Consider the following 25067-nt stretch of genomic DNA (forward strand, 5'->3'; position numbering starts at 1 on the left):
TGTAGCTCCTTAATTTGTAATATTATTTATACCACTACCTAGAAAGTGTCAGACACTCAGTGCATGAAGTAAAATAAAACTGGTTAGAGCCAACTGACGGTTTAAAAAAAAAAACTCAGACAACCGGCAAAGAGAGAGAGAGAGAGAGAGAGAGAGTGTGTGTGTGTGTGTGTGTGTGTAGCTTATTTTGTAATACTTATACCACTACTACCTTTATTTTTACATGAATTACAGCAAGAAAGTGTCAGACACTCAATGCGTGAAGTAAAAAAAACTGTTTTTAACCGACGGTTAAAAAAAGATAAAAAAAACTCTCCGACAGGCAGAGACGCAACGCGAGTCACTTTCTACCAAGCACCACGTCTGAACAAACCCACGTTTACCAGAACTCTACTGGTTATAAGTAAGTACAAACTGAAATAAAAACAAACTTGAAGCTGAAGAAACCCGAAACGTTAACGGAAAAGCCCTGCGAACCTGAGTGACTGAGGGAGAGACAGAGAGCTGTTCTCTGTGTGAGTGAGCAGAGCGGTGTGTGTAGGGAAGGGGCCCTGTGATGCTGTGTGAGGATTTTCATTCAGTCCGAGCACAGATATTGACTCGTATTACTCGTATAATAATCATACTCAGCAAAAGTGCTTTATCCGTACCGGATACTCGTTTCAGCTGAGTATCCGGCTCAACTCTAAAAGATATGTTCACACTCACGAGCAACAAAACAACAGGCAGCCGTTCATGTTCTATATATACACGTGACACAGAGCTGTGATTTCAGCGACAGTGACAACGCAACAAACAACATGCGAGTTGAAATTTTCTCAACTTTATGCAAACTAGGTATGAAGTGGTAAATCCAAACAATTGGCTCAAATGATTCCTCAGACTAATTGTTTGGGACACGTAGTACAATATTTTTTCATTCCCTGCTATTAGTTCCTATGTACTGCTTAATTAAATAAAATGGGGGAAAAAAACTCATAAATGGTTTAATTTTAACAGTCATATATGATTTCTCATTAAACCTGTTTGAGACATTACAAAGAAAACAAAGCAATCAGAGATAGCAGATCTCGCCCCCGCAGCATAACGATGATTTCCTCTTGGCTAGTAGGGGGTCATTCAGATTATATTCATGCACTATTTTTTTTAATTTGTTTCTTCCATTTCTCCAGTTGAATATAATTTTTGTAGGGTTGCAATACATTGCTTTATCAATTTTCAAGGGCATCATTAAACACAGGCAGTGCGGCACTAGTATTATTAAACAGATCAAAACAAATCGTAGTTCATTCTTTTCTCATAAAGCAGAATTGTTCGGAAACTATATATGTTTCCAAACAATGTATTGCTCAGTAATACTCTTTCTTTTTCTTTCTCTTCTTTTTTCTTCACACCACAACATAATTAATTGAATGGGTTCCTATGATCATGATACATCAGCCCAACAAATTTCATGTCAATCCGTCCAGTCGTTGCTGAGTTATGAGCAAAAATCTGGGGTGCGACAAATAGATACACACACACACAGACTCGCACACAGACAGGGTGATCACAATACTTTGCCATCCCAGTAGGGGGCGAGATAACTAGGTATTCCAGTTAGCGTGTGTTGCTAATAGCTAATACAAATACGCATGTTCTGTAATGTAGAACACAACCAGATTTTCCTCAATTTTCCACTTCAATACAATGTTTCAATTGAAAATATATTTTAAAGACAAGTAAATCATATCTTGGAGTAAATTGTGTGCTGGAGGCGACATTTTGTTCAGGACTCCTTCTCATTGGAGCTGAATGGACGGTACACACCCACCGGCGACAACAGTAGTGCTCGCTCCACACCCACAAGAGACAAACTACGAGTGACTTGTGACACGCTAATGTGAACATAGGGTTAGTGCTATTATTGTGAAGCATCGAGGAACAACAACAGCTTGACCACAAAGTGACAGTCCACGCAAACTCCCAGAGCAGGGCCGCTGAGTGCTGAAGCACAGAGTGCAGAAAAACCCTCTGCTGCATCACTCACTACAGAGATCCAAACTGCCTCTGGAAGCAACATCAGCACAAGAAATGTGCATCAGGAGCTTCATGAAATAGGTTTTCATGGCCAACAGCTGCACACAAGCTTCAGATCACTATGCGCAATTCCAACTCCATATTAACACCCATGGTTTTGGAATGGGACGTCCAACAAGCTCATATACAGGAGGTGTGATGGCCAGGTGTCCATATACTTTTGTTCATATAGTGTATAATAATATTATACTTATGAACACATTCGTGTGTTCAACACCACATTTTTACTCTCTATAAAATGTATAATCATGAAGTAGAAATATCAAGTTAAGTAAAGTGGACTCTGGTTTTATTCAACACGTACAACTAACACCATGGGAAGCAATAACAGTGTATTAAACAGGATCCTACAGGTATGTCTCGTCTCTAATTTGAACTTTTTTTCTCTTTTTAGAGCTGCAGAGACAGAGAGTGGAAGACGGTAAGGACATCTGACTTTGTGAAAAGTAATTTGTTAAAAATTGTGAGTAGAGAAATTAGATACATAATATTTGGGACAAAGCATATTGTTTTTATTTGCCTCTGCATTCCACAATTTTAAATTTGTCCTCAAACCATTGTCATGCGGTTAGAGTGCACATCCTCAGATTTTCATAAAGGGTATTTTTATCCTCCTGAGTTTTACCATGTGGACATTACGGCACTCAGAATTCATTGTGCTGCTGCCATCAGCAGTTCCATCATCAGTGAAGATGAGTGAGCCAGTACCTGAGGCAGCCATACAGGCCCATGTTTAACAGATGAGGTGGTGTGCTTTGGATCTTGGACAGTCCCTTTTCACCTCCACACTCTGCTCTTGCCATCACTCTAATACAAGTTCATCTTGCTCTTATCTGTCCACAAGACCTTTTTCCAGAATGCTGCAGGCTCCTTTAATCACTTTTTACTAAACTATCCTGACCCTCCTGTTTCTGTGGCAAACTCGAGGTTTGCATCTTGCAGTGTCGCCTCTGTATTTCTGTTCATGACGTCTTCTGCAGACACTTTTCACTGACAAATCTACACCTACCTCCTGAAGAGTGTTTCTGATCTGTCAGACAGGTTTATGGGGATTTTCCTTCATTATGGTGAGAATTCTTCTGTTATCAGCTGTGGAGCTCTTCCTTGGCCTACCAGACCCTTTATGGTTACTAAGCTCATCCGTTCTCTCTTTCTTCTTAAGAACGTTCCAAACAGTTGGTTTTGGTGAGCCTAAAGTTTGATCAATGTCTCTCACTGTTTTATTTTCATCTCTCGACCTTTTAATGTGTCCTTGACTTTCATTGGCACAACTCTGTTCCTCGTGCTGACAAACAGTAAAAGACAACTCTAAAGGTGACGGCACTAATGAAGCAATTAAACACACCTGAATAATCATTAGGGCGGCATGGTGGTGTAGTGGTTAGTGCTGTCGCCTCACAGCAAGAAGGTCCGGGTTCGAGCCCCGTGACCGGCGAGGGCCTTTCTGTGCAGAGTTTGCATGTTCTCCCCGTGTCCGCGTGGGTTTCCTCCAGGTGCTCCGGTTTCCCCCACAGTCCAAAGACATGCAGGTTAGGTTAACTGGTGACTCTAAATTGACTGTAGGTGTGAATGTGAGTGTGAATGTTTGTCTGTGTCTATGTGTCAGCCCTGTGATGACCTGGTGACTTGTCCAGGGTGTACCCCGCCTCTCGCCCATAGTCAGCTGGGATAGGCTCCAGCTTGCCTGTGACCCTGTAGAACAGGATAAAGCGGCTAGAGATAATGAGATGAGATAATCACTAACACCTGTGAAGCCCTGTGTCCCAAATATTACGTGCCTTGTGTGTATGGATAAAAAGTGCTGTAATTTCTACATGGTCAAACTATAATGAATAAAAATTTGCTTTATTAAAATCTGAGGATGTGCACTTTAACCACATGTGAATTGTTTGTGTACAAATTTAAAACTGTGGAGTTCAGGGGCAAATAAAAATTCAGCTTTTGCCCCAAACATTATGGAGGGAACTGTATATATTTAGTAAGAGGAACAGATTATGAGATTTATATTTCTCTCCTTTCTTTACATTCTCTATTTTTAGGGAAAATCTACTGATGGCAATAAACTTGTTTTTGATCTTTTTAATATTTTACATTGTTTTGTACTTTTGGTCTGTAGTGTAAATATTATTCACATATTAATTAATTTGTTATTTTTGTTGAATCTAATTGTATTTGGATAAATTAATATAAAATATTGATTTGTATTTCAGAGTTTATAAAGAAGAAGTTATTTGCAGGTAAGAACTTTTTATCTTCAGGACAGTTAAATCACAGACTCTACTGTTGTGTGTGTGTGTGTGTGTGTGTGAAGTTTTCCTCCTTGCCTGTAACCTGAGTGTGTCCTGTAGGAGGCGCTGTTACACAACCAACACCAGAATGTTTATTATTCCTTGTGGGAATAATAAATAGAAGATAACAGACATGATTTTTTTTTCGCGGTCCAAATCCTGCACTCTGATTGGCTGGTGAGCGGGTCCGTATCCTACGGTATGGACCCTGGTTACGGACCTCTGGCGACTCATTCACAACAACAAAAAACAGAGTAGCAATTTTTGTCAACATTTATTTTCACATTTCTCAGGAGAATAGCATTACTTTTACAGCATGGATAGCGATAACGACAGTGTTCACAGCGAAAGCGAGTTTTACTACCCTGAGGAAGAAGAAATAAAAGAAATTTTATTAATAAAAGAATAAAAGAAATCATTTTAGGAGAAAGCTAAAAACCTCTAACTTGCTAACGCAGAGTAAAAACATGGCTGAATCCTGAATGACTCCTATTTGTATAAATAGGCGACTACATAGGCGGCAAAATGTAGTTTTTTTCCTGCCATGGAAGTGCACTTGTATACTGAGGAGAAAGCCATTTGCATTACAGCCATGAATGAGGATTCAAAATGGCGGCTTGCCTCGGTTTTCCCTTTCGGGCGCTCTCGTTTTCTGTTAGAATTTGGTAAAGAAAAAAATAAATATATTATTTACCAGCTTAAGGTCGGTCCGTATGGTGAAATACCGTGACCTCGGCCTTGAATACTGACCTCGGCCCAGAGGGCCTCGCTCAGTACTTTCAAGACCTTGGTCACGGTATTTCACCATACGGACCTCCCAGCTGGTAAATAATATATATGTATTTTGTTTTGAAAAAAAAGTGCTGAGGGGAAAAAAGACATTAATTTTAAACCTTGTGATTTCTGACATTTTTTAAACTTTTGTCTGGAAAACTTCAGTGTAACCTGTATTTAAATCCACAGTTCATTAATCATGGAGTAACAATAGTTGTTATTGTTATTGGGTTGCTGTGGTTTCCATCACCTACACTGGGAGTTTACTGGGAGTCTGTTAGAAGAAAGAGAAAGTAAAGTCTGATCCTACAGGATTAAACTCACCATTATACTGAACTACAGCTTCACACTTTATCTCTATCATAGATTTATATGAACACAATATCATGATGATAGTTTTCTGTAAATAAATCAATTCCACAGTAATGCAGGGGCGGCTCAGATCAATGGGCTAGCAGGGATAAGCCCCACCCATCTTTCAAAGGTTAAAAAAATCTATATAAGGTTTCATTTTGAGCATCACATCATCTTATCTGGGTCACACAAATGTTTTAAAGAGGATTATTTGTGATTTATTTTTAAACTGAGTGTAACAGCAGCACAAGCGGTTGGACAGAAAAACACACAGAATGATATAAAGCGCTAGCCTGGGCCCGCTCATCCTAAGCGTGACGCAACACGAGGGCCTGTTGCGAGCTTAGTCTGGCCAGGCAAGCTATCTACAGCTCTTCCAAGCTCCCGAAAAATTGGGAACCAATCAACTTTGAGCATCTCCAACGGCCCTGGGTAGAGGCGTGTTCAAGGCACTGACGTAGTAGAACTGCGACCGGAAGCCATAGATTGTTTACAGAATCTATGCCAGAAGCGCTTCATTCACGCTTCTGCATCTATTACGCATAGATGCTGTATTGAAAGCATTCAACGGGAAGTTCTCATTGAAAACGGAGCAAAGAGCAGCCCTGGAGGTATTTATTGAAAGGAAGGACGTTTTTGCCTTGCTCCCGACCGGCTTCAGTAAGAGTTTAATCTACCAGTTAGCCCCGTTGCGTCGCATACGTCAGAGGAAAGAGTGATGTGATTGGTTTAAGCTTCGTCACAGCCTTTTCTGGCTTCGACCAGTAGCAAACTGAGGCATTTCAGGGAGGCAGGTCAACCATGGCTTTGGGAAACGGTTGGGCTTAATATCTTGGCCAGACCAATAGCTCGTAGAGCTTTGTCGCATTAGCCAGACTAATAAAGTGCGAGTCTGTGGGTGAACTGTAATGAGCCCAGTGCTGTAGTCAGGGAGATGCTTTGCTGTAGGGTCATGCAGCCAATCAGCGGCAACCATGTCATGTGACTACAGTGTGACACGCCCCCCAAGTTTTGAGCTCCAATGGGTGAATATATCCTAATCACTGAGCTCTGGATAAAATCTGGAGCTCATTGGCTCGTCAGATACCCCTTTTCCACCAAATCAGTTCCAGGGCTGGTTCGGGGCCAGTGCTGGTGCTGGTTCACAACTCATTCAACTTGCGAGCCAGCTGAGAACCAGTTTGCTTTTCCATAGCTCGCGGTGCTAAGGGAAGCCACGTCATTACGTCGTTACGTCGTTGTATACATCAGTTACGTCGCTGTATACGTCAGTTATGTCGCTACGTTTACATAAACCTTGGCACGAATATCGAAGCAAAAACAACACGGAAGAAGCAGCAGCAACAACAACAACAATAATAATAAAGGATGACTTCGCGTTTGTACAGCTGCTGCTTCTCGTCGCTTAAAAATGGCAATCTTTCGCAGTCTTGTTATTGTTGTTGGTCTTAACAACTCCGCCCCCCTGCTGACATAAGCGGTTCTTTCCTCTGGCCCAGCAGAGAGTTGGTGCTAGCCTGGAAACGGTTTTTCTGGCCCCAGAGCCAGTTCTTTGTCAGTGGAAACAGAAAACCCGGTTCCAAACTAAGCACTGGCCCCGAACCAGCCCTGGAACTGCTTTGGTGGAAAAGGGGCATGTGTCTGTGTCAGCCCTGTGATGACCTGGTGACTTGTCCAGGGTGTACCCCGCCTTTCACCTGTAGTCAGCTGGGATAGGCTCCAGCTTGCCTGCGACCCTGTAGAAGGATAAAGCGGCTAGAGATAATGAGATGAGATGAGATGAGATGAGATGAGATGAGATGAGATGAGATGCAAAATCAGCCTGTCATCATGATTGGGGTTTCATACCATGCAAAAACAGCATGAGAAAAAATCCTAGACTCCGCAGTCTCCTCCCCGACGGCAGCAGCCTGAAGAGGCTGTGAGATGGGTGGGTGGGGTCACCTGCAATCCTGATGGCTTTGCGGGTGAGGCGGGAGTTATAAATATCCATTAGAGAAGGGAGAGAGACACCAATGATCCTCTCAGCTGCTCTCACGATGCGCTGCAGAGACTTGCAGCAGGACACGGTGCAGGCGCTGTACCACATGGTGATGCAGCTGGTCAGGATGTTCTCGATGGTGCCTCTGTAGAAAGTGTGCATGATGGGGGCCGGGGCTCTTGCTCTCCTCAGTTTGCGGAGGAAGTACAGACGCTGTTGGGCTTTTTTGGCCAGTGATGCGGTGTTGTTGCTCCAGGACAGGTCTTCAGAGATGTGCACACCCAGAAACTTGGTGCTGCTCACCCTCTCCACTGCAGCACTGTCGATAGATAGTGGAGCATGCTGGGTGTGCGCTCTCCTGAAGTCCACAACAATCTCCTTCATCTTCTCCACGTTCAGGCGGAGATTGTTGTCCTTGCACCACATGGCCAAGTGGCTCACCTCACTCCTGTAGATTGTCTCATCGCCATTGTTGATGAGACCCACCACAGTCGTGTCATCCGCAAACTTAATGAAGAGGTTGGAGCTGGATGTTGGTGTGCAGTCGTGGGTCAGCAGAGTGAAGAGGAGGGGCTTAGCACACATCCTTGGGGGGCCCCTGTGTTCAATGTGATGGTGCTGGAGGAGTTGCTGCTGACCCGTATAGTCTGTGGTCTCCCCGTCAGGAAGTCCAGCAGCCAGTTGCACAGGGAGGTGTTGAGTCCCAGCTGGTCCAGTTTATGAATGAGCTGCTGAGGAATGATTGTGTTGAATGCTGAGCTAAAGTCTATGAACAGCATTCTGACATATGAGTCTTTTGTCTCCAGGTGGGTGAGGGCTGAGTGGAGGGCAGTGGAGATGGCGTCATCAGTCGAACGGTTGGACTGATATGCAAACTGGAAAGGGTCCAGGGCGGGGGGGAGGGCAGACTTCATATGCCGCATGACTAGCTGCTTGAAGCACTTCATGAGGATGGGAGTGAGTATTAAAGCTCCTCATGTTTGGCTGTTTCCGTAGCGCCGTACTGTTTACCTCAAGAAGTAGGAAAACAGTCCCAAAATGGAGAAAAGCTCAGCACATCAAAATGATCACATCTCATCCACGTGATATTGTTCTTGTGAGACATGACATGCACAGTATTTTTAAAAAATTCAGTTGACTTTTGCAGTCAGCGCCTTTAAACTAGAATTTAAAAAAAAAACCTGCAGTTTGTCTCAATCATGGACATTAGAGTGACATGTTCTCTTCCAAAAGTTAAAACTTACCAGATATTTATCACTAGAGTCACTCGCTGACCTTATATTAGGGGCCCCAAGTGCTGACCAGCACTGATAAGAGTGATTTTTCATCAAATCATTTTATACACAAGTTTTATTATTTATTTTAATTTTGTATGAAAGCAGAGACCAAGTCTTTAACATTACAGATGTTTCTATGTGTACTAATGTCATATTTGATCAGTTAAAGAACTAAACCAGGCTGTTCCAGCCTTCGTACAGCCCGTGGGCCCGGTGGCTGACAGCCTGTTCACAGAGCATGTTGTTTTCTGATGGTTCGCTCAGTTTCCCAAAGAGGTTTAAACACTGACAGACTAATAGATCGTCTCTTCAGCCGCATTTTCAGATAAAAATTAAGCCCATCGCCCCACTGTAAGTGGTTTAACTGTTCAATTAAACCTTTAGTTCTGATTACAAAATGGCTCAATAAATGTAAAATCCATCAATTTTTACATAAACAGAAGCTTAGATGGTCTATTAAAAAAAATTGGTGTGAGCTCAAATAATCTGATCTGAACCTGCACCTCATGAGTTTATTAGCTCGAGTCTCCTCACTGCCGACATCGACTCTGCAATAGAAACATGGTGGATCTGGCGCACGTGGAATATCAACAAGTGACACAAACACTCAAAGAAGTTGATGTTTCCTCTCAAATATACAAAGAATTGTGTCGGTCATCGCTTTCTAAAACCATATTATTTCCCTGACATGAATCTTGGAGCTTAAATTTGCATGGATATTATGGAATCACTGCTGATGTTTCTGCGCATCTCTGAGGCTGATTCATGTTTTAAAATCCTGATCTACAGTAAATAAATATCAGGAGTCGCGACCGCCAGTGGGCGATAAGAGAAGTTATTAGTAAACATCACATGTTAAACATGCTGCTTTACCAAGCTGGAAAAATATGAATCTCTCTCTGCATGAATGATTACAGCCAACAAAAATAAATTATATTTTTGACCACAACAGCAGCTTTCATGAAACATAATAAAATAATGAAATATTATGATCCCAAAATACCACATTTATAACTTTATACATTTAAAATGATGTGCGCGGAGGGACATTAAAGGACATATTATAGGGATTAAATAAATAATTTAAACACATTGTACACACATTACAGATATGCAGATATTGACGCTGCTTCTTTATTGACTTTATTGATCATAGAATTGTTTTAATACAAATTAACACTTCATTAGTAAGGTCACATGACCATATACTGTAAATACATGTACATATTCATTTGAAAGATAAAGGACTTACCCAGTGAATCTGAAAGAAAGAAAGAAAGAAAGAAAGAAGCACAACTTTATTCATCACACATCTGAAGCAGTGAATACACATGAGCAATGAGCACACACACATACGTACATACCCAGAGCAGTGGGCAGCCACGCTAACAGCGCCCGGGGAGCAGTTGGAAGTTAGGTGCCTCGCTCAAGGGCACCTCAGCCCAAGGCTGTCCCATATTAACCTAACCACATGTCTTTAAACTGTGGGGGAAACCGGAGGAAACCCACATGGACACAGGGAGAACATGCAAACTCCACACAGAAAGGCCCTCACCAGCTGCTGGGTTTGAGCCCAGAACCTTCTTGCTGTGAGGCGACCATGCTAACCACTACATCACCGTGCCACCAGTGAGCAGTAACTAGTGAATGGTGATGTAAAAGAAATAAGTAGATTTCATTAACTTACTTATTCACCAATATTTTTTAGGTTTCATCATTTAATGATTTTCACAAATCTACTGTTCAGTAAAATTGTAAATTCTAAAAAGGGAATGTTTTCAGCTCTATAGCAGTTCAAACCTGATGTTAATAGCAACAATATTCAGAAAATTATGGCAGATTTACCTTCGAAAATCAACAAATCTGTTGACTCGGCTGTTTTGACAAGGAGAAAAAAAATGGACAAGTTATTTATGGAGTTGGTGTGAAAAACGACAAGAAAAATGTCTGCATGTGCAGCAGTGAACTGTACAAACCGTCTAAAAAAATCCCTCTCAAAATGACGGTGTTGTATTTCACAGGAAAAATCTATTGAGTGTGGAATTCACCCAGCAGAGAGTTTAGACCATGATGCTTTTCACATCTACAGCAACATGCTGTCTACAGGTTCGACAGTCAGCATTTGTTCATTATTCAGTAAAAATGCTGTGAAAACGACAGACATTTGGAACAGTGTGGACAAGTTTTCTCTTTTTACAAGAGATCATTTAAAAATGTTGAATTATTTAATCTTCTACAAATCCTCTCATAAATCCGAATGAATCTGATCCACTGGATGATGATTTAATCTTTTTTACCTGCAAACTCACATCACACACTGTGTGTTTCTCTCAGTGGATGTGACTCTGGATCCTGATACAGCTCATCCTGAACTCATCCTGTCTGCTGATGGAAAACAAGTGACATGTGGAGATGAGCGGCAGGATCTCCCTGATACACCACAGAGGTTTAAATATTATCCCTGCGTTGTGGGAAAGCAGAGTTTCTCCTCAGGGAGAGTTTATTATGAGGTGCAGGTCAGAGGGAAAACTGAGTGGGCATTAGGAGTTATGAGTGAGAACATTAACAGGAACGAGATAATTCCATGGAAACCTCAGGATGGAGTCTGGACTGTGAGAATGTGGGATGAGAATCAGTATAAGGCTTATACTGATCCCCGTGTCCCCCTCCCACTGAGAGAGAAGGTGGAGATGGTGGGGGTGTTTGTGGATTATGAGGAGGGTCTGGTCTCCTTTTATGATGTGAAGTCCAGATCTCATATCTACTCTTTCACTGCTCAGTCTTTCACTCAGAAACTCTATCCGTTCTTCGATACTGGTAATCATGATGAAGGTATAAACGCAGCCCCACTGATCATCTCTCCTGTCTTTTAAACCTGAATGAATTTTCACCTCACAGATTTAATCTATTAAATGGTCAGAATAAAAAGAAATGTTTTACTTTTTCTGGTGAATGTTAGAAAGACATTTTCCCTTTTAAAGTTCTGTACAGTTTATTTTAATGTCTGGGGTTTGTTTTCTCATCAATAAATCATTTGAATCCTACAGTCTGTTTTTTACACATTATGATTGTGGAAATTTGTCGTTCCGAATCAAATCTGAATAAAGCTGATTTACAGTTCACACTGAGATTTACTGCAGAATTGAATCTGATCAATAAAATGGATGAAGTTCAGCTGCTGATGTCTGTGTAGATAAAACCCAACACCACTGTGTTTCTCCTTCACACTTCATCACACACAGACACCATCAACTTCAGCTTTTATTTACAAACACACACTGCATTCTCTTCTTTACATAAATAAATAAATGAATAAATGTGTTTGTGAACACTTATGGCACTAACATTAGCATTTCAGACCGGTTTTGTTGAGTTTTCGCGCTGAAGCTCGTTTTTGAAGCTAAATTTTGTCTATTAAACCTGTTTCTTTTAAATATGTTATTAGTTGGCCAGATATATGTCCCAATGCCTTACCGAAGATATTCTCTAGTGTGAGGTTAAACTTTATTTCTTTAAGTGCTTCACTTCTAATGAAAAGTTAAAAATTAAGATATTATTTGTGTTCCGTTTGAGATCACGTGTTCTCTCACAGGTCTGAAAATGAGGTTTCCTATCTGTGTGTTATTAATGTGTATCACCAGAAGGCGGCGCTGTTGAGTCGCGTTTCAATGAACTGAGTCGGTTTTTCAGAGAGTTTGTTCAAATGTGTTGATTCATCGGTAAGTTTCGTTTTTGCCATATTACTAGTTTTTAAATTTAGGATACTTTATGCGCTAAATGTTAAACTGCAACTTTGTGAAAATGTCACATTTATAGAAGTTTGTTCTTTTATCAACCGCGGTAAAACTGCACACACACACGGGGGTTTACGGTAAGCACCAGGTTCCAACACAGAGCACGCCCCACTGATCCGTAAAACTCTGGAGGGCTCAGAGCCCATTCCCCACTGGAGAGACAAGTGAAGCCATCTGGCCGCCATCTTACCACTCACATTATTTCAGTTTTTCCATTTTCCCTTCATTCTCATCACACATGAATCGATCCTGATAGAGTTCAATAACTTATAGATTATTCCTCAGAGCTCACACTAATATCTCGCACCTCATTCTCTTTAATACACATTGGCTTTTTATACTATTGAATTGTTATATTGATCTTATTTGTGTTTGATATTGTTACAAATAGATATTGCCTGATTTTATTTAGGTTTTCTTGAAATTTATGGAAAAATGTTTTAATGTTTAAATTTATATTTTCTAATAAATTTATATAAATTTAAAAGTGTTTTTTTTTTTTTTAAATTGCTGATCTGGAACAGTATATGAGGTTTCACAGCCTCCGGGCAAACAGGAAATGACGTTACTTTTGTTACTTCTCTGTTGTGCATGTATTGTTGATGTATTTTCTATTTGGTATAATAATAATCATAATCATAATCTGCAGTAATTTTCCTGACTTTATCTCCATCCATCCATTATCTGTAGCCGCTTATTCTGTCCTACAGGGTCGCAGGCAAGCTGGAGCCTACTCCAGCTGACTATGGGCGAGAGGTGGGGTACACCCTGGACAAGTCGCCAGGTCATCGCAGGGCTGACACAGAGACAAACAACCATTCACACTCACATTAACACCTACGGTCAATTTAGAGCCACCAATTAGCCTAACCTGCATGTCTTTGGACTGTGGGGGAAACTGGAGCGCTCGGAGGAAACCCATGCAGAACATGCAAACTCCACACAGAAAGGCCCTCGCCAGCCGCTGGGCTCGAACCCAGGACCTTCTTGCTGTGAGATGACAAGGCTAACCACTCCACCACCGTGCCCTGAATGTATCCATGATGATAAAATTTATTGAATACTGTACATTATGATTAAAACACAAACACTCCCATAAAAATCAACCATTCACACGTGTATAAACAACATGTCCTGCTTTGTGTAGCTTCCTGGGTAGAGATATGACCAGACCGATCCGATGTGCGTGGTAATATGGCGGCCAGATGGCTTCACTCTGACGAGCCTATGAGCCGTCCAGATAGTTTACATAGAGACCCACGAGCGTCTCATGGTTACCGTAAAACCCCGTATATACTCGCGGGAAAGTTTCTATCGCTGTGAGAAGGCACGCCTGTTCTAACCCCGCTCTGTGCTGTCTATAGACACCTCATCTAAACAAATCCAGCAATGGAAGTGAAAAAAAAAGTACATAAAATATCTCTAAGTCTAAATAGAGTTATATAAGCAAAAACTATTTTAAGCCTCACGAAAAAGATGACACTACTACATTATTACTGCATATGCACACTAAATAATATGTACTAGGCTTAATGCTTGCAAATAAACAAACAAACAAAAAACCCGCATTCAGAGTGCTTTCATACGAATATGTATTTCAAAACAGTATGTATATAATACAACTGAGTATAGTAGGACTGTATTCGACCATGTTGGACTGATTTGACTGCGCATGCGCACAGAGTTGGGGTGGTTCTGACAGCAGAGTTTGAGTGGAAATCTCTGTGAGTCCGGATGGATAAAACATAAAACTCTTTATTAGTCACACATTTGTTCGGAGAAGTGCAACAGAGAGGTTTGGGTGAGTTGTTTTGTTTGGGTATCTGCTTTTAAAACGTCCTGAGTTGCAAGCCGTGTTGTTGTTGTTTGTGTATTTATTTGTTTATTTATTTTTCTATCCAGTGTTGACTCGAAGTTAGTGACCCTGTAGTTTACATGTTGCCACTTTTTATGCAGCTGTGTAACCTGAGGAATTCCCTTCCTCTTTCATGCATGGACAATTTTCTGATGTTTTGACAACATGCCCTTTTAGTCAGGATAATAAAATGTAATTTCAGTCACTTGTCTTGTAGCAGCTGAGATGATTTGCAGGACAGTTTGTCTAAAAAAAAAAAAACATCTACATGAGGTTTCTGTGCTCAGCTTGATGAACAGTCCCTGATTGGGTTTATCAGGGGGATACTGCTAAGGAAGTGGGCACAGTGAACTTGACACAAGCCCAGTTGCATTTCTTATCTCTACTGAACACGGCTGACTGCCTTTTAAACAAGAACCCTCAGCCATGCCAGTGTTGCAGTAATGTCTCATTATTCACACAGTCACCCTTAATTACTGTGTTCTGGTATCACCGTATGATCTTAGAGAACATCTAGTGATCATTTTTGAACACATTTCACTTGTTTGTCTCACCACCTCAACAGGAAGTGTGGGGTTTCATCAGTAATACTAGTGTGTGTGTGTGTGTTCCATACATTTGCACACAGACAGCTGCTCAGCTTTGATGTGACATGCTATAGATCAAGTTATCACAACACACGTTACATTTTTTATTATTATTTTTTTAAATATGCTTCTCAGTCTGATTAGATGCTTCTAACAGATCTGGCATGGGAAACATTGTGTATGAGCACGATGCCGAGAGCATGGGTGCCTCTTTAATGGCAGATTCATACACTGAGGCCGCCACCTTGGATTATTTTTTTTAATGCTCGAGAGCAGGGGTATTCAACTAAAGTTTGTAAACGTTCAGCTACATGAAATTCCTGGCTTACTAAAGTCTGGATAGACAACTAACTTCACTGAGTAGTGATAAGATTTTTATGACATAATGGTTTAACAGTTGATGGTTTAAGGCCGTTTTGTTTTGCAATTTTGACTAGAGACATGGATGCTGAACCGATGAGATACAGTTGTGGTCAGAAGTTTATATACAGTGACATGAATGTCATCTTGGATATGAATGCCATGGCAATATTTAGGCTTTCAGTAATTAGTGTGCTTGCTCAAGCACGGCTGCTATGTGCTATTGTTGTTCTTAAGTTTATTTATTCTGCCTTATTCCGACACGTTTTTTGGATCCACTACACCTCCTAGGGCAGGGGTGTCAAACCTGATCCATAAAGGGCCGTGTGGCTGCAGGTTTTCATTCCAGCCATGCAGCAGCACCCTGATTTGGCTTATTCAATCAACTGACACACACACCCTTTAATCAAGGGTGGGTGTGGCTGCAAGTATTTGACTGTGTGAAGACAGTTCAGTTGATTGAATGAGCCAAGTCAGGTGTGCTGCTGCATGGCTGGAATGAAAACCTGCAGCCACAAGGCCCTTTATGGATCAGGTTTGACACCCCTGTCCTAGGGCATTCGAGATAGACACCGTTCCAACTCTGAGACGTCTGGCCCGAAGTGGTGTAGTGTGCTTGTATACAGCTTTTGGATCAACGTGCCCGTTCTCTTGTTCTTGTCATTTTTCTTTTGTTTTTTTTTCCCATAGAGAATGAATAGGGCTCATGAATCGAATCGTCCTACTCGGACATGCTCCATCGCAGATGCACCAAACCTCATATGATACTTCAGGCCAACTCCCCCGACACATACATGCAATCGGTTCTGACCCGCACTCATATTTTTCCTTTCTTTTTGCTCATCCCTTTTTCCTACATAGGCTTGCATTGATTTTTGGCCCCATTGAAAATGAATGGTGTTTCAGGAGAAAAACTTTCACTCTCCATCAATTTTTTTAAGGGCAATTCCATGTAAATGTCAACCTCACTATGCAAAAATAAAGCAACATGTAATACATCAAAACCACTCCCAGAGATATCACCTAGGCCTGTATTTTACAGATGTAAATAAGTTGAACCAATTTGTCACAAGAATTGTTCCCTTCGCCTTATTATGTCAGTCTTTCTTTCTTATAATGTAAAACCCAAGCTAAAATCAACTTTGATCATGTACAATTCTATATTATTGCCACAAGCCACAGAAATGTATGCAAAAATCCACAAAACAGCAAAACAATAGCCATCCTAAATATTATTTAAGAACTTTGATAGTTTTAGCTGATATTTAGAGAGTTTTTCAAAGGGTTATGGTGGTTAAATTGCTGATTTTCTAAACATATGCCATGTCTATTTCAGACGCGTCGCATCCATAACGGAATTTCGTCACATCCATAACGCTGACTTTTCCTTCCGAAACTCTGCATGAAATACAAAATATTTTAAACGAAGATTTTTTAATATTCACCTTGGACCCCTCTATCAAATGGATATCTTCATTTCGACATTAGGTTTACAATTTCACAGAGTTTGATAAAAATGTACAGTCACCCAAGAAAAGTGATACTTTTTCTGTCACATCCATAACGCATCTTTTATTGGCATTTTCTGGCATGCCCTAGATGTACTATGGGAATTGTTCTTGTTCTATCACTTCTCCAGTATGGTACAGCCTTAAAATATGCAACAGCTGTTTAAATACTGGGGGACAATAAAACATGCACTGGGTCATTTGTTGCCATTTTGAGTTCAAGTGTCACGTCCATAACGCTGGAATTGCTCTTAACCAAGTGATCAAACTTCAATAAACTTCACTTGATGCCTCAGGCCAAGTCCCCACACAGATCCATCCCCTCATCTGAGACCTGCACTCGTTTTTTCCTTGGTTTTCATGCATCTCTTTTTACCTCCATAGGCTTCCATTGATTTTTGGCCCCATTCAAATGAATGGAGTTTTGCTCAGTAACATTTCACCACACATCCACCAAACTTCATACGGCACCTCAGGCCAAATCACCCATCACACACATGATATCGGTTCTGACCCGCACTCGTCTTTGTCTTGCCTTTCATCCATCCATTTTTTTCTCCATTTTGCCGCTAATCAATGGAAGCTTGACTGAGTCATTCTTCCCTTCCCCCATAGGTGATGATGCATTTGGCAAGGATCTGCTCATTTGAGACTTTGACAGCAAATCAACTTCAACTCAATGGCCACTTTATTAGGAATACTTACACGCGCGCACACACCATAGGAATTAGCATATCAGCATTCACGTATTACCATGCTAGCTGTTAGCATGTTACCCATTACGATATCATGCTTGCTGTTTGCTCGCGAGTTGTTAGCATGTTCACCATTAGCATGGTAGCATGCAGAGTTCGCGTGTTTGCTGTTAGCAAGTTCGCCTGAGCATGTTAGCATGCTAACTGTTAGCATGTTAGCTGTTCGCATGTCACCCTCAGTGTGTTAGCATGTTAAAAGTTAACATACTAGACATTAGCATGTTAGCCTGTTAGCTGTTAGCATGATGGCTGTCAGCATATTAGCCTTAACGTGTTAGAATTTTAACAAATAGCATGTTAGAATGCTAGCTGTTGGCATGTTATCTATTAGCATGTTAGCATTAACATGTTCACATGTTAACTGTTAGCATGTTGGTAACTGCTCTGCTACAGCTCAGCAAGCACACTTTGCATTTTCTCTGCAGAAACGCAGTCTAGTTTATATAAACTGTTCTTTTTCTGTGGCAGAATGTACAGCATACAACTTAAAAAAACACTAGAATTTGGTGCACAAGTTTTAAATTTCTTTGGGTTTTCTGAAATCAACAAAGGGTCAAAATTATACATACAGGGACAAAAATATACAGCACACCTAATATTTGGGTAAAATGTCTGTTCACAAGATTCACCTTAAGCAAACATTTTTGTTTACCATGAACAAGCTTCTGGCAGAATTCTATTTGAGTTTTTATTTTTAAAAGGGACAGTGTACAAATTAAACATTATCCTTGTGATAAGGACAGATGTCTGTACCGGGTTATAGCAGTACATGCTAGTTTCCGCCTGTAGTCCCTTGGCAGGTGGATGTAATAAAAAAGATAAATAAAATGTACAGGAAATGTCACCAAATCTGTCATTAGAGCAATGTGTAGTGATTTAGACCAGTAGAATAGAAATGGATAGCCTCATAAAGCATACATAGCAGCGTCATTTTTCACAATCACACACGTGTGTGCGCGCACACGTGCGCGCGCGCGCGCGCGCACACACACCATAAGTTAATCGAAATGTGCAAAGGAATGTGCAAGCCAGTGCAAATATGCATTATCCCATCCCACTACCCCCTCTCTACATAGAGTATAAGTTTTACCACTCCAACCTCGAGAGAGAGAGAAATATTCTAGTTGAATATTTCATGATTCTTCATGGTAGAATTTGTAGAGTTCATTTTTTTTTTTTTCTTGGCATGGACTCGACTTATAAGCACAGTCCATTTGGTGGTGCTTGAAAGTTTGTGAACCCTTTAGAATTTTCTATATTTCTGCATAAATATGACCTAAAACAACAACATTTTCACCCAAGTCCTAAAAGGAGATAAAGAGAACCCAGTTAAACAAATGAGACAAAAATATTATACTTGGTCATTTATTTATTGAGGAAAATGATCCAATATTACATATCTGTGAGTGGCAAAAGTATGTGAATCTTTTTGCTTTCAGTATCTGGTGTGATCCCCTTGTGCAGCAATAACTGCAACTAAACATTTCTGGTAACTGTTGATCAGTCCTGCACACCAGCTTGGAGGAATTTTAGCCCATTCCTCCGTACAGAACAGCTTCAACTCTGGGATGTTGGTGGGTTTCCTCACATGAACTGCTCGCTTCAGGTCCTTCCACAACATTTCGATTGGATGAAGGTCAGGACTTTTACTTGGTCATTCCAAAACATTAACTTTATTCTTCTTTTACCATTCTTTGGTAGAAGGACTTGTGTGCTTAGGGTCATTGTCTTGCTGCATGACCCACCTTCTCTTGAGATTCAGTCCATGGACAGATGTCCTGACATTTTCCTTTAGAATTCGCTGGTATAATTTAGAATTTATTGTTCCATCAATGATGGCAAGCCGTCCTGGCCCAGATGCAGCACAACAGGCCCAAACCATGATACTACCACCACCATGTTTCACAGATGAGAAGTTTCTTATGCTGGAATGCAGTGTTTTCCTTTCTCCAAACATAACGCTTCTCATTTAACCCAAAAAGTTCTATTTTGGTCTCAGATGTCCACAAAACATTTTTCCAATAGCCTTCTGGCTTGTCCACGTGATCTTTAGCAAACTGCAGACGGGTAGCCATGTTCTTTTTGGAGAGCAGTGGCTTTCTCCTTGCAACCCTGCCATGCACACCATTTGTTGTTCAGTGTTCTCCTGCTGGTGGACTCATGAACATTACCATTTGCCAATGTGAGAGAGGCCTTCAGTTGCTTAGAAGTTACCCTGGGGTCCTTTGTGACCTCGCCGACTATTACACACCTTGCTCTTGGAGTGATCTTTGTTGGTCACCCACTCCTGGGGAGGGTAACAATGGTCTTGAATTTCCTCCATTTGTACACAATTTGTCTGACTGTGGATTGGTGGAGTCTAAACTCTTTAGAGATGGTTTTGTAACCTTTTCCAGCCTGATGAGCATCAACAATGCTTTTTTTTTTTGAGGTCCTCAGAAATCTCCTTTGTTTGTGCCATGATGCACTTCCACAAACATGTTTTGTGAAGATCAGACTTTGATAGATCCCTGTTCTTTTAAATAAAACAGGGTGCCCACTCACACCTGACTGTCATCCCATTGATTGAAAACACCTGACTCTAATTTCACCTTCAAATTAACTGCTAATCCTAGAGGTTCACATACTTTTGCCACTCACAGATGTGATATTGGATCATTTTCCTCAATAAATAAAGGACCGAGTATGTTATTTTTGTCTCATTTGTTTAACTGGGTTCTCAAATCTACTTTTAGGACTTTTGTGCAAATCTGATTGTTTTATGTCATATTTATGCAGAAATATAGAAAATTCTAAAGGGTTCACAACCTTTTAAGCACCACTGTATATTTTCAATACGGTTGAAGTCAGGACTTGTTTTAAGCTTAATGTTAGTCTGCTTTATCCTCCACAACCAGCTCTGATGCATGTTTGGGTTCATTGTCCTGTTGTAACTCTCAAGTCATGTTCAAGTTTCTTATGCTGAAGAATTCTGAGGTAGTTCTCCTACTTCATTATTCCATCCACTTTGTGCAAAGAACCAGTTCCACTGGCAGCAAAACAGCCCTAGAGCATGATGATCCTACCACCACCAGTTGGTCCAGTGTTCCTTTGTACATGGTGGTCATTGTGGCCAAACAACTCAATCTTTGTCTCATCTGACCATACTGCTATTCTCCAGAAGGTTTTTTCTTTGTCTGTGTGTTCAGCTTCAAGCTTTAGTTAACCTTGAAGGTGTCAGTTTTGGAGCAGGGGGTTATTTCTTGGATAGCAGCCTCTTAGTCCATGGTGATCTGAACTGTAGACAGTGATCCATCAGCTTTCAGTTCATGGCAGGGCTGTGCCATGGTGGTTCCCAGGTTGTTCCTGACCATCCAAACCAATTTCCTTTCAGCTGAGGGTGACAGTTTGGGTTTTCTTAAAGCAAAGTGGCTTGGCAAAGTGACTACACCTCACAATAACTTGGATACAGTTGTTTCAACTGATCTTGGAATTTGCAGTTGTTTAGAAATGGCTCCAAGAGACGTTCTGGAGTTGTGTATATCTGCGATCCTCTTTCTCAGATCTGCACTGAGCTCCTTGGACTTTCCCATTTTACTGTGTGCTGGTCAATCCAATGAGTGCTGTAAACAAACCCTTTTTTGAAGACATAGAGAAGCTACCAGCTGTAGTCAATCATGATCACTAACAGGAAGTTAAGAGACCTCAGTGTTGACAAGATAAGAGACATTTTGGAAGTTTCAGCACCTCTGAATTAATAATCTAAGTGAGTGTATGTACATTTTTGACCCTGTACATATAATTTTGACCGTGTGTTGATTTCAGAAAACCCAAAGAAAATTAAAACTTGTGCACCAAATTCTAGTTTGTTTGTTTTTTTTAATTAAACATATATGCTGTACAATCATTCTGCCACAGAAAAAGAACAGTTCAAAGAAATTACTGAAAGCCCAAATATTGCCATGACATTCATATCCAAGATGACATTCATGTCACTGTATGTAAACTTCTGACAACTGTACCTGAGACACATAATTGAGAATAAACACATACTATGGTCCATTCTTCTTTAAGTATTCAGTTTGCTAATTCAGCCAAAGAGTGCAAATAAAAGGAAAAAGTCCACAGTACTCCAAATTTTTTCCTTTCTGAGCTAATCCCTGGGGAAAAACCTCACAGGATCATTAAGGATTCATGAGGATTGTCAAAGGCCTGCCAAAGATCCTTAAAGATAAGGCGCTTTATAGGATCCTTAAAGTGCATATCCTGGACCAATTTCGTTTTTTGTTTTTTTTTTTTCATGTGAAAGTATGTCCCTTTACACACTCATCCAGAAGGGTATTTTTTCACAAGGCCATCTGTCTACAGCAGAAAAAAATAAAATAACAAAACGCATCTGGAAAAATCCCAAGGGAGTCTGGAGCCAGATTCGTGACGTCATCTGCGGAACCACCAGCAGGCTGAGAGAGCTTGCACCGTTTCAGTGCACAGCCTGTGCAGACCAAGTTTAGCAGCTAGCGATTTTGCATTGAAATATGGAATTGTTACCTGAGCTTCTAAACCCATGGATTCATGTATCAATGCTCATCTATCTATTGTTACATAAATCATATTTTTTCTAATCACTATTATGTATTTATATATTTCTTCATTTAGAAGAGTACTGGCTACTGTAGGAGAAAGATTTCATAAGTTACACACACAGAATCAGCTAAGCAGGGTTGTATATGCATTTAATGTGTTTGAAAGGTCCCAAGATCTCAAGCCCTGACACGCATATCCCTTGATACATGTGAAGTAACATGTAAAGAAAATGTGACCTTGGGTGCTGTGTGAGACGGCTGCCTCTCCAGTAGCTCTGTAGTTTTTAGCTCTTTAAACCTCCTTTTTTTCCACCTTTTTACTTTTCTGCTCTTCTAATAAAGACACAGTGTGTGGGTTTTTTTTTTTTCTTCATATCCCATGCATATTTTTAACTTTAACACGCAACCAGGAGCCAGTTTTCTCGCTTATTTGAGAGAGGAGCTGCTAGCCCTGAAAACAATGGGATGAGCCGGGATACGACATCCCATCCCAGCCGAGCTGAAGAGGAAACCCAGGGGCTGCAAAGCCAGGGCTAAACTAAAGGCTAGTCTAGCGGACAACCGGCGGCACTACAAACCATCCATTCCCTCCGTTATCATGGGGAATGTGAACTCTCTGCTGAATAAGGTCGACGAGCTATCCGCACTGAACAACCAGCGGATTTACTGGGAGAGCAGCTTATTTATTTTTACGGAGACATGGCTAACACACCTTGTACCGGATGCTAACATGGACCTGCGGGGATTCACTGCTGTGAGGGCCGACAGAGACACTAAAGCATGCGGGAAAGGCAAAGGTGGGGGACTCCTCATTTACATGAACAACCGCTGGTGTAACCCGTGACATTTCCCCATAAATACAGTCTTATGTTGCCCGGACTTGGAGCTGCTAGCATCACCATTTGTGTTTACATCCCTCCGAGGGCAGACGCAGCCGCTGCATGTGAGGGGATTCACTCTGTCACAGCAAGGCTGCAGACACAGCACCCTGAGGCATTTATCATCATTTCTGGGGACTTTAACCACGCAACTTTGGACTCTACTTTGGCTGCTTTTTACCAGGCTGTGGACTGTATCTTTTTAATTTCCCCGAGGGAACCCTCCCAAAGGGATCAGTAAAGTTCTATCTAATCTAAGTAAGTGTATTATCACCCAGCGCTTTTGTGTTGTTTACTTTTGTGTCAATAAATAACATTATCCGTGTACCACACAAACACAGGAACACCTAATTTAGAGTATAGTCTCTCTTATTTCTTACCCTGGCAACAGTCAACTTGTGAATCGCCGATTTTCTTGGTCTTTTTCTTGGCTCTGCTTGGTCCTCGGCTTCCGGGAGCCTTGCACGAAGCGCTCCCAATTCTCTCTCATTGTCTTGTCTTTTGGAAAACGATGAGTACTAATCCCATCATGAATGGTGTTGCTACACCCTCCTATGATACATCTGTTAGCCATTTTAATAATTACGTGATAACATTTGAAGAAATTTGCAGAAAACCACCAGGTCGTTTTCTCATAAACAAACCAGCGCTGACGTAGGATTCAGAAGGAGGCGTCCTACATGCGACGTCATGAAAATCAGTGTTTGCCGGGAAATCCAAATGCCAAGTTTTTCAGGGGCGGACGAATTCGCCTCAAATGGCTTGATTTCAACTGAATTTTTCTGGTATTGTGCAAGGTAAAAACATTACATAAAATGCAAAATGTGACAGATATTTGACCAAAGTTTAATATAAAATAGGAGAATTATATTGATCTTGCAGCGGCACGGTGGTGTAGTAGTTAGCGCTGTCACCTCACAGCAAGAAGGTCCGGGTTCGAGCCCCGTGGCCGGCGAGGGCCTTTCTGTGCAGAGTTTGCATGTTCTCCCCGTGTCTGCGTGGGTTTCCTCCGGGTGCTCCGGTTTCCCCCACAGTCCAAAGACATGCAGGTTAGGTTAACTGGTGACTCTAAATTGACCGTAGATGTGAATGTGAGTGTGAATGGTTGTCTGTGTCTCTGTGTCAGCCCTGTGATGACCTGGCGACTTGTCCAGGGTGTACCCCGCCTTTCGCCCGTAGTCAGCTGGGATAAGTTCCAGCTTGCCTGCGACCCTGTAGAACAGAATAAAGCAGCTAGAGATGATGAGATGAGATGACGTTGCTCTTGCTTGGATGGCACGGTGGTGTAGTGGTTAGCACTGTCGCCTCACAGCAAGAAGGTTCCGGGTTCGAACCCAGCGGCCGGTGAGGGCCTTTTTGTGTGGAGTTTGCATGTTCTCCCCGTGTCTGTGTGGGTTTCCTCCGGGTGCTCCCACAGTCCAAAGACATGCAGTTAGGTTGACGTGGGGCGGCCTTGGGCTGAAGTGCCCTTGAGCAAGGTACCTAACCCCTGACTGCTCCCCGGGCGCTCTAGTGTGGCTGCCCACTGCTCTGAGTGTGTGTGCGTGTATTCACTGCTTCAGATGGGTTAAATGCAGAGGATGAATTTCACTGTGCTTGAAGTGTACATGTGACAAATAAAGGTTTCTTCTTCTTTCTTCTTCTCCTGAATTTACCCGTGATATGCACTTTAAAGGATCTTGGAAAGATCTTCGGGATAGGTTTATAGAATTAACAGATTCTTGGTCTTGGAAAAATGTTTACAAAATCATTTGTAAAGATTCTCAAGGATTTGACCAAGATCTTTTAAGGATCCTACAAAGATCATCATAATGATCCCCACAAAGATCTTTGCAAGGATTCTTTAAGAGCCTGAAGGATTCAACAAGGATCTTTCAAAGATCTTAGAAAATTGAGGATCCTTGAAGATCTTGGCAAGAAGTTAAAAGATCTTTGTAGATCCTTGAAGATCTTGCCAAGAATTTTAAAGCTCCTTGAAGATCTTTTGAGACTTTTTGTTGAGATCTTCAACAGGA

The 25067-nt window shown here is 41.3% G+C and overlaps 2 protein-coding genes across 4 annotated transcripts in view; both read left to right on the forward strand.

The window, feature by feature from the left end:
* LOC132871474 (butyrophilin subfamily 1 member A1-like) overlaps positions 1–11927 on the forward strand; it is a 68070-nt gene extending 56143 nt beyond the window's left edge. For both annotated transcript variants that reach the window (XM_060905691.1, XM_060905780.1), the window contains 3 exons: positions 2474–2500; positions 4290–4316; positions 11088–11927. In XM_060905691.1, coding sequence (XP_060761674.1) covers positions 2474–2500; positions 4290–4316; positions 11088–11626 — 593 coding nt within the window. In that variant the 3' untranslated portion in view covers positions 11627–11927. The remainder of the gene's footprint in view (positions 1–2473; positions 2501–4289; positions 4317–11087) is intronic.
* A 2285-nt stretch (positions 11928–14212) lies between these two features.
* capn1 (calpain 1) overlaps positions 14213–25067 on the forward strand; it is a 68984-nt gene continuing 58129 nt past the window's right edge. The window contains exon 1 of one of the 2 annotated variants that reach the window (XM_060906272.1): positions 14213–14348. The gene's annotated coding sequence lies outside the window, so the exon portion shown is untranslated. The remainder of the gene's footprint in view (positions 14349–25067) is intronic. The other variant, XM_060906353.1, reaches the window with a different exon arrangement.

The sequence above is a fragment of the Neoarius graeffei genome, chromosome 1 (assembly GCF_027579695.1).
Source record: "Neoarius graeffei isolate fNeoGra1 chromosome 1, fNeoGra1.pri, whole genome shotgun sequence".
NCBI classification, from domain to species: domain Eukaryota; kingdom Metazoa; phylum Chordata; class Actinopteri; order Siluriformes; family Ariidae; genus Neoarius; species Neoarius graeffei.